Raw genomic sequence first — 14793 nt, forward strand, 5'->3', positions numbered from 1 at the left:
TTAGGGGGTGGGTGGGTGGCCGGCCGGCCGGGGGGAAAGGAAGCGGAGGGGGCGCGGCTTTTGCGGGACGCCCCCTCCTACGAGCCGGCGCGCTGGCTTCAACGGGCGGCCCCCGGGAAGTTTCTGCCAGGATCCGGTCGGTGCTGGCCCCTGGGCCACCGTGGACGGAGTGTGTCGAGGTCTTAACGCGTGGAACCCTCCAACTCCGGGGGGCGCCCCCGCCGTCTCCTGGCTCTGCCTCATGTCGGTCCGCCTCTCCTCGTGTCATGGTGGGTGGGTAAGCGGTTGGACTGGCTGCGTCTCTATTTCCTTCCCTTCCCCTCCCTTCCCTTCCCCTCCGGGTATTGGTGTTTTGGCGCTGAGGATCCCCGGTTCCCGATGGGTGCCGTGGCCCGTCGGGTCGTCCCAAGCCTGATCGGAAGGGCCCTCCGGGCTGCTCCCATCTCACTCTCCCTCCCATCACCCGGGCGCTAGGGAGCAGCGAGGAAATGGCCCCCGGTGGCAGGTGGGCTGAGCCTTCACTCCGACTCCCCGGGGTCTCCTTGGATCATATTAAGGCTTCTGCCCTTCTCCCTGGGATTACCTTTGGGTCTAAAGTTATGTAACAAGCCCATTAACTTTTACAATAGCGCGGGAGGGGGGAAAAATCCCCCACCCCAACAATCCGGGCCGAGGCAGGAACCGAATCTATGGGAAGCTGAGCTATTTAGGGTTTGAGCTTCTTTCTTGGTGATGTTTCTGTTTTCCTTTCATGATGGCTCTCCTGCCTTTGAAAGGTATAGCCAGATCGGATGCTTTCCCAGTTCCGCGGGTCAGCTCTATCTTGGGAATTTGGGGAGGGGATAAACGAGGCAGGGAGTCAAGGTATCTTTAAAATAATATATATAGGATGCAGAGAAACCAGTCTTGATACCTAGTTAAACGTTTTGTTGGAAGAGGGACTTGGAGCCAGCCCCAGAAAGAAAAGATGAAGCTTTAAACTGTTCTTCAAAAGGGGTGTGTGTATATTTCTGTATTTATATATGATAGGAGCTCTAGAAATACAATTCTGAGGTATTTTCCCTAGAAATAGCCAAATACTTAATAACTTGACCCTGCTCTAAAAGAAATGTATCTGTGGAATAAATTAATGCAGTATAAGCATTTGAAAATATTGAAATATTGAAGGAAGCTTTAGGGGTCATGACAACAATATTTAATCCAAAATGATGCCAGAAAATATTTTTATTTTCTTATGTAGAGAATGATTTTGCCAGTGATTCAAGAGGGAAAAAACATATTTAGTATTCTCCACTGTACCATGGTTATGACATCAACCAGAATCTCATCTTTTAAACTGCTTTAGCTGCAGATTTAGGCATACTAACCTGGGGAAGAGTGCTTTGTGAGAAGACATGTATAGGAACAGTTGTTTAGTTCTCTGAAGTATTCTTCCTTTCCATTAACAGTGCATTATCACTATTTACAAATGTATATTCATCCTGCTTTGAATGCCACTGCATTCTTTCAAGTAGTGGTGGTTTGCTCACTATCGTTAATATACAATCAGTTGTTTTGAAGGAAAAGGCAACCCTTATCCTTGCAGTAGCAAGCAAAAATTATGAACTAATCAAATTCCCTCCCAATATGCCAGTTGGAAATATGCCATAGGAAAATATGGCTAAATTTTAATTTAGTGGCAATGAGGATGCTTTCCTATATATTCTATATATATAGTACAGGCAGGAAAGTACAGGCAAGTACAAGTAAGCTCTTCCAAAAAATATAAGAACTGCTGGGGGAGCTGAGCAAGTTACACTGTGCTTCGTGTGAATCATGTCTCTGAAAAGTGACATGACGACATCAAAGGAAGTTTGAAATGAGATTGGTTATATGCAGGTATGAGTTTCAAAATCTGATACCAGATCAGTTTCATGTCAATGGTGTGAAGGAGGGTCAGTTAAAATATGTGAAATATATTTGGGGATTTCTTCTAATGTTTCATGAGGGTTTTAGACTAATGCTTAGTAAGAATATGTTCAGGGTATTTTAATTTCAATGTTAAGAAATTATAGTTGGAGATTTACTAGCTTTAGGAGGAAGAGGCATGTGGAAAACTCTAGGAAGAAAAATATATTTGGTATACATGTATGTCAATCATGGGGTTAAAACAAGAAATTTCAGTAACTGCAAAGTGGCATGTCAAACCTTCTGTTTCAGCTGCTTGCCTTGAGTTGACAAAATCTTGAAGCTGCTTGCCTAAGAGGGGGAAAAAATCATAGGAAAGCAAAGTTTTTCCCTTGCTGCTGTATTTTGCCCTAACTATGGAAGGATAATATTGAGAGTCAGTTAAAAAAAACCAAAGATTGGCATTATATTTGCTTCTGATTTCCATGTCTCTCTGCCTGTAGATCACAAGGAGTTCCTCTTTGGTGACGCTGTTAAAGGGAGCAGGCAGCAGAATTTATGAGATGAAGACATTGATAGTTGCTTTTTATTTATCCACAGTATTTACATTTGCTTCCTGAATAATCCCAATGCATAGGATATTTCCTTATTCATGTTGTTTTCCCATGATTGTTTAAGAATATTTCTTTTTATTATGATTATTGGAACTAAGAGACATCTGAATAAGTTTGCTTAAGGAATGAAGATCTAAGTTTGTATCTGAAACTTGGGCTTACTTATTGCCCATCCCTAATTTCTCCAGGTCTTTTTACTTACGGGATAATACCAGGATGCCATATAGGTCCTGTGAACTGAATAGCAAAATCCTGAGGATCATAGACAATGCAATCTAAAAGTATGTATTGTTTGGGTATTTCTACTATGTATTGTTTGTAACTTGATCTCACAAAAGCTTCTATGGAAACATTTATGTTTTTATGTATTAAAAATGAATCTGCGAACATTTAAAACTATGCGCCACTTTGTGGCTGATGAACCTCTTGTCATCAAATGTGTGTGTTCTATATTGTAAAAGATTCTTGGAATTTCTTTTAGTGCTTAGAACTTGGCTTGTGAATGGGAAAAGGAGGGGTAGTATTAGAAGTATAATAATTTGTCAGTTGGGTGTTAAAAGTGGCAGTGTTTTACTTGCTTACAGCCTAGCAGAAGAGCTAGACACAGAGGGAAGCAGCAGATAGGACTAGTAAAAGATAGAAATTGAGGGAAAATTAACTTTAAAGCTGCAGACTGAAGAATATGGAGAGTTTTGGTGAGATTATAATGTTCTTCAGGTAGCTATCAAGTGGCAGTTTCTTGTGATGTCTGATTTTGTCATAATGAATTGAATATAATGATTTCATCAAGCAGACAAAGAATGCTATACATGATTGTTATTACTATGCTAAAATGAGATGAAGTGAAGTATTGTAATTTGTATAGGAAGCTGTGCAGCATCTTAACTCACATGCCAGTTTTGAGGAAATGAAGAATTAATTTACTACTGTTTATGTCTGTCTTTTTTAACATACATAATAATTTTGTGTATATTTTCCCTGATTTGATAATCTGTGGATAATTTGCTTATGTCTAATTCCATCTTGATCCATAGTCCATTTGCTATACGTGCTTGGGTATTCATGGCCATCAAGTGTGTAAATCATGAATAAAACTCAAAAGAAGATTCAAAGGATGTTGAGTTATGGGTAACACTTTTTAGGTGTTATCTTCTTGTCTGCATCATCTTCCCAAATAAGTACTTGAAAAAGACTACCAGAAATTGGACTTTAGTTTACTAAGGAAGTTAAACAAATCCTATAAGAAGACAGTGGTAAATGTCTTCTGTGCGGCTGGCAATAAAATCAAACTCCCTAGAAGTCAAGTTGAAATCAAAGGTTTTGAGCTCTATTCTTTTTTAACAGCATTTGGTTATTATATTTTAAATAAAAATGCAATGCATCCATCCTGAAAGAAGTCTTCAATGCAGGATAGTATGATGTCCTAAGGAGAGCAAGACTTGGCCAGTATCTATTATTTTCTCCCATAGCAGAACAAAATTATTTCCCCCAGAAAATGAAGTATGTGGAAAGGGGGAATTTAAGGCCTTTTGTAGCAATTGGTAGGATGTGAAACAATGCTATCCACTGAATGTTAGGAACAATTTGGAGTGAATAAATAAAGTGATGCATTATAATTTATTTTGCTTTCTTTATAACTGCCCTGCATAGTTAGTCAAGAAAATCCCTGGGTTCCATAGGGATTTGCATGTTTTGTCGATGAGATTGCTTCTTGAAAATGTTTTCTGTGTTCTTTTAGCACCTTGAATCATGTATTTTATTATGTTTTCCCTAACCTTGGAAATCGCCTTAAGGAAGTTCTGCCTTGAAAGTTGTTACAAGAATATTTCAAATAAATAAATCCACTAATGAGCTCATGGCTGAGTGGAGATTAGGACTAGAATTTCGGCTGCTCAGTTGCTATCGGTAAGTTATGATAAACTGAAGAGAGTTGAAGTGGCACATTTGTGCCACATTCAGAGACTTTCCTAACATACCAATTTTTCTCAGGCTGATTTCAAACAAAAATTTTCAAAAGAAGTTGATAATTTGTCATAGATGAGTTACTGCAAGGTCTGGCGGAGTTGGCCTCCCCCCTCCCAATTATCCACCAGCAGTGGTCATTTATTTCCTTTGGATTCTTTGATCTAGTCAAGTACCTGGCAGTAGCCTTGTAAAGCAAAGAGAAAACTAATATGTTTACCAAAATTTCCTGGCTTGTTGAATAGATTTACTTAAATATAGATAAAACTTTGCCCAGCATTCTGATTCAAGAGATGCATTAATCTCTCTGAGCAAGGTCTGCAGTATTATTTATTTTGGCACTTTTTAAGAGACCTTCATTGAGGCAAACATTATGCCTGATGAATTTGACTATTGAGACAGCTAAATAAAAATTTTAAGCAGATTTTTGTATAGTCTGTTTAAAAATATAATTGAATTAACTTGAGCAAAAATTTAAGTTTGATTCCTTGACCTAACAACACACTGTTAAATGTTCTAGATAGCAAAAGGAGTGCGATCTCTATATTTTCTTCATCTAAGATGGGCATTTCTGACACTTAGTTCTATTATAAATTTCCCTTTTCCTTCTCATATTTTCTTGGTAAAAATACCTCCATTTAATAGGGCTGTATAGCTTGTGTTTGTAGGTTATTGGCTGTAAAGCCCCATTGCCCTTTAGCTTATGCAGCTGTATTGGCTGTATTCCTGCATAGTGCCCTGTCAGAATTTATTTAACTATGAATGGTTGACCAAGATCTGGTGGCCTGGATTGCACATAGTGCTAACCCATAATGGGTGAATTTGCACAACAGGCTAATCCAAATACATTATGGCTCAGCTTTAAAAGTAAACTAGGCCCACACTAATTAAACCAAGGTAATTTTTAGGGAGCTCTACGTTGCTACAGGAAACCTATTACTAAATTTTCAGGTCTCTGCAATGTACCTTAAAGATGCTGCCCTACACGGAAGCAGACTTCTTAATCTGTCTGGTCTAGTTCTTTCCATGTTGAGTGACAGCTGTTTCCAACAGGATCTTTCCTAGCCTTTGTTATATATACACCAGATCTTGATTTGTAGAAAACATTGTTTCTGAGCTGCAGCACTAAAATTGCAAATGTTTTTCCTCATTTACTAGACTTGAGCAAAACATTTAAAAAATGCTGCACAAATGTTCCAAAGCAGTTCTGTCCTATGCAAGACTTACATGATTCTTTGAAAGTTGTCCTTGTCTGTTTCCACCTGTATATACATGATTGCTTCATTGGCAGTCCCAATGGAAGTGTAGATGGTTTGCATAGATGTGTGCATGCACCATCGGGACAGGCGTTGAAGTAGCAGCACAAGCTTTATAGGAATGCAGCTGTTTTATCGTTTCAAAGAATACCTTGCATAACCATTTTATTCACTTCACTCCATCCCTTCCCTAAATTGTGGGCGGATTGTATGTAATCTGAATAGGAAGATATATCTATTCTATGCAAAAAAATTGGATACATGCACAGGTTCAAGCTTACTCTGAATCATTATTGCTCCTCCCTTATGACATTGGCTGGTTGTTATCTGGTGGCCCTTTTCCATGGGTAAGAGTTATCCTGTTGATTTACCATCAGGCCACTGTGACCAATTTGCTTGACATTTATTTATTTACATTTTTGGCTGCCTAACTCCAGTAGATTTTACTGTAAAATTGCTCAAAGTCACCATTGTCTGGATTCTGTGGTGACTAGGCACCATCTTGTTTGGTTACTTGGTTTTCTCTTTGGTCTGTTATCTCCAAGGAAATGGATAAGGTGCTCTCTATGATAGTTGCAACCACCTGAGAGCTGAGTCTCATCCTATTTACTCTTTTGGGCTGCTGGGGAGGTAATAGGTCTGTGATCCAGGAGATTCTGAACACTTCCCTTGCACTTGAAGCTGCCATCCAAATAATGCCCTTATAGCTGGAAGCTATGCATTGGAGAAAGCAGATTCATACAGCTACTTTTACACCAGGGTTTCTTTATACATCCCTGTTTTAGCTGTAAATGGGGTGGCCCTGACTTTGAAGAAGTCCATGACTTGGGAATCTGCTTAGACTCATGAGTCCTGCTGGGAGGCGCTTATGCAGCTTTACATGTACATGATGCATCAGATGCAGTTTTATTTGGAATGAGAAGACCTGACTTCAGTGGCTCACACCTTCCATCACCACCCAACTAGTATACTGCAACATTCAGTAGTCTATTTGGGGCTGCTTCTAATTTGGGGCTGCAAACTACCACCAACCAGTTGATGCTGGATTTTTACTTAAAAAGCCCTTTATGGGTTGGTTACCTTTTCAGTCATGCCAGGAAAAACAGGTGGTTGATCCATTATTTTCTACAGATCAGCAGGGCAAAAGAAGTCTTTTTCAGTTATGGGGCTGGTCTACCAGCTGGAGATTCACCCCAATCTTGTCTGTCTTCTAGTAAAAGCTGTAAGCAGAGCTTTTCTGGCAAGCTTTTGGGGATCTGATGCTATGCACTATGTTTGGGTTTTTATTTGTTACACCTTTATCTTTTATATTTTATTCAATATTCTCTGAGCCACAAAAATGCTATGATTTAATAAATAAATGATTTTATCTAAGATAGGCTACTAACTGGTTAGTGCTGCTGATAAAATTTTTGAACAGGGCAGATGTCTTTAGACTTGTTTTCTCCTTGCGGATGGTATTAAGATACGAACTGATTTATATGAGATGTTGATGTAAATTAATATATGGTGGAGACAGCCTTGAATAGGGCCCTTAGCTTCTAAACCTAGTCCCTTGCAGGCTTATTATTCTTTAGTGTTCATTATTTGATGCTGCTCATATATCAATTTAAATTTGTATTAAAGCAAACAAATGATTAAGAACATACATTCTCCAGATATGAGTGAGATGTATTTAAGTACTAATTTCCTATCCCTAACAATAATTAGAAGCAAAACAAATAACCAAAATAACTGGTTACATTGGACATGCATTGTAGGTTATCAATTGATATTGCACATAATACACAACTAATATTGGTTAATGAAAAAGAATGGGCTTCATCAGTTTTGTTCATCAAGGGGAGCACACTGAGATGGCCACTTTAGATTTTACTTTGCAGTAAAGATCCAGATAAAGAAATATTGCAGCAAGGCTACCATGGGAACAAATTCCAGTTTCAGCTGATCAATTGAGCTAATTGAAACTCACAACATAGACATGTGTAGAACTATAATTCAAGTTTACTATATTAAACCAAAGAGGAAAAGGATAAGCATTCCACTTAACATTTACTTCACAGGCATAAGTTTTTAGTCAGAGCAGGATAGTCCTGTGTTGTTAGATTCTTCGCTCTGAAGTGCTATGGCTGCTGCTTTTGTTTTTTAAAATAGTTTTTGGTGGCTTGGATAATTTCTGCATACATTAGTTCAACTAGTGATTGATGATAAATGGGTAGATTGTTTAACTGGATCAAATACTGTACTCTTTGGAAAAAGTAATTTACTTTTTGAAAATGTGAACAGGTCAAATTTTTACTGAAAGTTTTTGTCCACCACATATGTTGCTTTGTTGCAGAACACCAAATTAAATGTTTCTGAGTACCATCAGTATAAAATTTGGCATCTGGTTGGTCAAGACAATGTTGGCAGTAGATCTGGTCATAAGAGAAAGAAAATATTAAGTATGGTAGATTCATGACTGACATCAAGAAAAATAATATCTTTATGAAGTATTTAACAACATGCAGTATATGTTTCAAGTTATTTAAAACACATTTTTAGAATACATTTAAAACACACTGATGAGAAATTAAAATATTTTTGCTGCTTTGTTCAATAATGGGTCACGTGGAGGTAGAGAGGAGACCTGTAAGCATCTTGCAGAGTTACATTGTGCTTCAGAAGGCTTAGCTTAGAAATGAGGAAGATCTTTTCCAGCTCCAAGATAAAAATAATGCATCAGCTTGAATTGTCTGAATTGCAAAATGCCAAAGCCCACTCCATTCTTTCTCTTTTAGCCTCAGGAAGGAAACACGCTACTGGTTATCTAGGCAATGCACTGCCAAAAACTTCCACGTGCTTTAACTAGGACTCTTGCTTCTAATCATCTTCTCCTGGTTCTGAAACCAAAGCTGGAGGTTGTCACTCGGTGGACTTGCAGCATGAAGTTTGGAATTAAGGTCATAGTCCAATGTACACCTTGCAAAATAATCTGCACTGAGTGCAGTAGGGCTTGTTTCCTATTAACCGTACAAGAGATTTCATTGGAAGGCTATTATTCTGGCATCCAAAATATAAAGCAAGCAAGGTCAGCTAAAATGTTTAGGCCTATGATTAGTAGGAAAGAATAAATGCAATTATCCATTGAGCAAAGAATACAAATAATATTTTTTTCTGTCGAATGTCATGTTTGAAACTAGAAAAACTGTGAGATGTTAACTATCTCCAAAGAACATTCTCTTTATAATACAATACAATACAATACAATACAATACAATAGTAGAGTTGGAAGGGACCTTGGAGGTCTTCTAGTCCAACCCTCTGCCTAGGCAGGAAACCCTATACCGTTTCAGACAGATGGCTATCCAACATCTTCTTAAAGACTTCCAGTGTTGGGGCATTCACAACTTCTGGAGGCAAGCTGTTCCACTGATTAATTGTTCTAACTGTCAGGAAATTTCTCCTCAGTTCTAAGTTGCTTCTCTCCTTGATTAGTTTCCACCCATTGCTTCTTGTTCTACCCTCAGGTGCCTTGGAGAATAGTTTGACTCCCTCTTTAGGGAGAACTTCTTGTTAAACTTAATGCCTAATTATATACGTATGTGAAAGATTGAAAAATATTAATTGATAAATTGAGTATGGATCCAATGTTTATATAAGTTTCCACCTAATGCCAAGCCTAGAACTATTAGAACCTATGTCAAGATAGGTTCTTAGGCAAAAAAGCATATTAGTACATGACCCTCCCTCCCCCAGCAATTAAAAATAAAAAGTTGGTTGTATAAACAGCTTTGGCCTAACCTCAAATTATATATGCATATGAGAAATCCCCCTATGTTCAGCACATATAAAGTTAAAGGCAAAAATCAAAAGGGATGCATTAAACCTTGGTGAGTCAGTGCACCCATTTTGACTTCTAAAAACTCCCCCAAATTTGTTTGACCTCACATTGCCTTCTAACTTGCGGCCCTAAGAAGTCAAAATAATAAAGTTTCTCCTTCCATAATAGTACATGTTGTCTCTCTTGGACGGCTCATGGGTAGTTTTTAAAGTTTCTAAAGCAGTATAGTTTTAGAGAAATGAATAGAGCCATTACTATTGATCGTACAAAGTCCTGTACATCCCGCTTTTGAGTTGAAATCAAATTGTTCAATATGGTTAACAATCAAGTATTAAATTGCACCAAGCCATGGCAGTCAGAAACGTAAAATCTATCCTGCTTTATCATTCTAAGCCAAGATTCTAAAGAATCATTTCTACTTCTAGAGTTTTGGGCTACCTGAGAAGCAGTACCTACCATGGAGCGCAAGAGCACCTAGGTGGGTAGGTGCCTGAGAATAACCGTGCTCTGCAAAGGTGGCCCCAAGGCAGTTGCTGTGTATCCCAATTAATAAAGCCTTGCTTTTACTGGGAAACCTGTTTACTCAGGCCTAGTTGTTGCTTTCAGACTTCTTGTTTTTTGGAGCACATTCAGTGCCATAGCTTCGTTTGGCAGTATCCCTAGCTTCACAAAGTATTTTTGCTGGTTATAGAAAATTATTTGGACAGCTATATGTGGCATGTGGGTTTGAGACTCCTGCACTACAGACACGGGCAAGCCACCATATCCTCCTGAAGGCTTGACTTCCATGGCATTCTCAACAGAAGCTACCTGTCCAAATGTTTTAGTAACATGTTGAAAATCTACCTGAGCATCAAACAGCGGATTTGGGATTATTTGTACAGCCCTAGCATCGTCTACTAATACAGTGCATTTGCTGGGAGACAAACTGCCAAGTGTCATCCTTAAAAAAAAACCTGATCTTTTTTGCTGAGAGTTTTTTTTTTCTTATAAGAGAGTAGAAGAGGGTTGATCCCATCCAATAGAAAAGATTTGTTAGAAAAAGTGGAAGGAGCAGGGATTAAATCCCCATCTAATATTGAAGTTCTTGTTTTTGAACATGGGCTCAATTCATTATCTGGACTTCAAGGCATCACATTTAATAAGCTCAGAACAATGGTCAATACATGGGGAAAAGAGCCACTGACTAAACTTCCTAAAAAGTATATACTGTGCTAAAAGCATAACTGCAAACAGTTCCAAAAAGGAAAGAAAATGGGAAATAGCAAAAGAACCCAATATAGCTGCACACAAAGCTCAGTGAAGTTCTGGGGAGGGGGGTAGTCACATAAAGGAGACGGAAAGACACGTAATCAAGTAGGCAAACACAAAAATAGCCTGAGATGATGTCAGAAACGCTAAAACTCACAATGAACTGAGGGTGACCGAGGAGGCAAAGAACAACAAAATAGACCTTTCCAAATATGTTCAAAATAAAAGAGAGGGGGAAAAACTTTAGTAGCTACTGAATGAAGACAGCAACACAATAATAGATTAACGAAGAAAAATAGAACTATGTTGGTTCAATTTTCTTTAACACTGAAAATATGTGGGCAGTCAAAGCAGGAGTCCAACTTGAGCTTGATAGAAGCAGAGGATACAAACTGACCTTGAATAAATTTAGATATCTCTAAGGCCAGATAAATTGCATACTAAGGTATTTAGGAACTTATTGTTAGTATAGTGGAACCTCTATTACCTTTGAGGAATCCCGGAGGTTAGGTAAAACAGGAAAAATTTAAAAGACAGCAAAGTTTGTATATTTCACAAAAAGGAGAATCTATAAAACAACAGCTTCCTATTGATAGTATGAATATATATATATATATATATATATATATATATTTGTGTTACAACCCCTGGTATGCCCAAATATGGGAGGGAACTCACTACTCCCCCTTTCTGTCTACCGGCTCACTACAGGAGACCAGGCAGAAAACCATATTTTTAATGTTGCCTTTTTATATTTGTATTGTATTTGTGCTGATAAATAAATTTATTTATTTTAATTTATTTATTTATCAGCACAAACCTTTATTTATCAGCACAAATACAACACACACACACATATATACACACACATACACACATATATATATATATATATATATATATATATATATATATATATGTATATATATATATATATATACACACACACACATGCATACACACACACACACACATATATGTATGTATGTATTTGTGTTACAACACCTGGTATGCCCAAATATGGGAGGGAGCTCACTGTCCACAGCCAACCAACCCACTTACAACAACAAAGCCAGCACTCCACACACCCCCACCAATATTTATAGAAAGACGGCAGCTCCGATCACGCTTTGCTCACACAAGCACGAACCAGAAGGCACCAGCCTGAAGATGGCGAGTGGGACCTCGTCGAAACGTTGCCAAGATACTCTCAATCTTACACAGGAAAAGACCCAAATATGCCAAGACCTGCATTTATATATATACAGTAGAAATGTGTGTGTGTGTGTGTGTGTGTGTGTGTGTGTAGATCACTGATCGGAAGCCTCCGAGACTCGGTAGCTTTATAAATGTTTTATAAAATAAATTACAACGTGATTTTTAAGCACTTAGAAAACATGCAATGATTATGAGATGTCAACATGTATTTGTCACAAACAAATCTTGGCAATTTAACTGTGCAGTACTTTTTTTTCAGTGGGTAGCGCCTCCTTTGCAGATTGTGCAAATTTTGTGTATATAATATAAATCTTGATTCTATCAAGAATCCTATACTATCTCATTAGTAAGGTTGTTTAATGTGGCATGTCTATTCAATGGATTCACAACTGTCTTAATCATATGCAAAAGAGTGCTGATCAGCGGATCCTACTTAAAATGGAATAAGATGTTAAGCGGGGTTGTAATCTTGGGATTGGATCTCCTCAGCATTTTGCTTTATGACTTACATGAAATAATGTAGGGAGCACCTATCAAATGTGCAGAAGTGAATGAGATAAATTTCTTAAAGAGGGGTAAAATATATTAAAGTACCAAAATAAATTCTAAATGTGCTATTGAGATTTCTTTATATGATGGGACTTCAGCATAAACGTTTTTTAAAGGTCTGGGTTAATAAATTTAGAAATAATAAGCTATGTGTTTAAAACATCAGATATTGATGGTCTAAAAATTATTATAATGTAACAAACACAGTATATTTGTTTATTGTAACATTTATAAACTCAATCCCATGCAAACTTGTAGCAGTTGACACACCATCTAACAAAATCATACAGTCAATACCCTGTCTATTTAAAATCACAGCACGTGGACATTACAAAAACTCAGTGATGTCAAAGGAACTAGATGGTTTCTAAAAAAAATATTGGTAGCCATTCTAAAATAGGTGCCACAAAATTTCCTTGTGTCTCAAGGTATTCCATAGGGATGGTATGTTTCCTTCCTTCACATCTGAAATCTGAGAACTAAAAGATGAAACATGTTGATGAAGATTCTCAGGTGGAGTTGTTTGTAAATTGAGTCATGGCAACTGGACTTCTTGTTGGTTTGAAACATTTCGCTAGTTACCTAGTTCAGTTCCTTCTTATGGTGACTGACTAATATGGTCAAATTATGTAACATTTTCAGGAACATTTTAGGTTGCTGATGGTATATTTTAAGCATTAGTGCCTTGTGATACTGTATTTCCCAAGAATTTGAATTATTTGAATAGAGTAGGCAATAATTAAGAGGCATAAGAACTGCTGGATAGCGATATGAGACATACAAGGAAAGACATGGACAAGATAATGGAGATACCTAGTTTCTGGCAAGCAATGCAAATTCTTTATCATTCAAAGTCCCTACCCACATTGATAAAGAATTTGTACAACAAATGAAGGTACTGAACTTTGCAGTACTTTGAATTCAAAAACATCAAATGCTTGTGTGCATAAGCAGTCATTCAGCCTTGGATATTTTATATAAATCATCATCATGCAAATAGATTAAAAACAAAGAAGAAATCATTTGAAAGATGAATTGAAACACCAATGGGCACAGGTGGTTAGATTTCAATCTACTACTTCGTACATAAATATACAGGAGTAGAAATATGAACTAAATACTATATTTGGCAAGCAATAAACATTAAACAGGCAAATCTTGATTGAGAAAAAGGAAGCAGATTGTTTTATACCTGTTTATGGTGGAGAAAGCTGTCAGAAAAGTCTGTGAGTTGATTTGGACGACAACGGTTTTTAAAGAACATGGATTATCACATTGCTAAAGAGGAGTTGGTATTAGATTCTGTTCCAGCAAATTGTAACACTTTAAGTTGTCCATAGGGATATTGAGAGATAATGTGTATATTCTCTTGGGTCACAAAGTTGGTTATTATTCTTGCCAAGTAACAATAGCAGAAGCATTCTAAGTTTGGAAAATGCTATAGTTGAGCTGCTGTTAAGCCTACATAAGTGAACAAAGCAGGGTGTTCCATAACTTTCTGCATTTCTATTTTCTATCATCATTTGGAAGCATCGATATCTAATGAGACTTATCCTGTTCCCTCTGTTATGGGCAGAGTATATGCCTGTATAATAAAGCCTTAAAATTCTATACAATCCTCTATGCTTACACTTCATCTCCGGCATTAATTTTAATTATTATAGTTTCAGCAGACTTCTAATGCTTTCATGACACTTATTCAAGGCTAGTGCTTGATTAGATGTGTCAGTGCAGAATGAGAGAGCCTTTTGGTCATGGAAAATAATTGCTGTAGTGCTTAGTGGCATAAGCATAACCAGCAAAAGCTGGTCTCACTACTGCCATACCACAGCTGTGCTGCTATGATGAAAACATGGCTAGGTATTTGAGGCATTACTAATAATTGCTGTGCCTCAAGAATGTGACACAACTTGAATCAGTTCCATTGTTGTAAACCTTTTTAGGGAATGTGGCTTAGGTGTGCTTAAAACCAAGGGCTAGAAATAAACCATTAAACTGAACCATCCTGGTTCAATTTAATGCGTTTTAATGTTTTTTGAAAATGAGTTGTCTGTCAGAAGCAAGGAGGAGCTTCATGTGTGGTTTCAGTGTTCCAATCTTGCACTTCCTTCAGAGTAATAATACCTTGCTGAACTTGATCTGTGGCTGGGCGGTAGCACCTAGCCAGCTCGGGCAGGTCTGAAAAAGCTAAGCAGTATTGGACCTGCTTGGTCTTTGGATGAAAAGACATCAA

At 37.7% G+C, this 14793-nt stretch overlaps 1 protein-coding gene across 4 annotated transcripts in view; it reads left to right on the plus strand.

Moving 5' to 3' along the window:
* The window catches only part of BAHD1 (bromo adjacent homology domain containing 1), a 79223-nt gene that overhangs the window by 646 nt on the left and 63784 nt on the right, over positions 1 to 14793 (plus strand). Inside the window, exon 1 of one of the 4 annotated variants that reach the window (XM_081938981.1) lies at positions 227 to 269. The exons of 2 other annotated variants lie outside the window; for them this stretch is intronic. In XM_081938981.1, coding sequence (XP_081795107.1) covers positions 242 to 269 — 28 coding nt within the window. In that variant the 5' untranslated portion in view covers positions 227 to 241. Of the gene's footprint in view, positions 1 to 226; positions 270 to 2689; positions 2783 to 14793 lie in introns of those variants that run through there. One more of the 4 variants, XM_081938982.1, reaches the window with a different exon arrangement.

The sequence above is a fragment of the Natrix helvetica genome (genome assembly GCF_964273705.1).
Source record: "Natrix helvetica genome assembly, chromosome: 1".
Classification (NCBI taxonomy): domain Eukaryota; kingdom Metazoa; phylum Chordata; class Lepidosauria; order Squamata; family Natricidae; genus Natrix; species Natrix helvetica.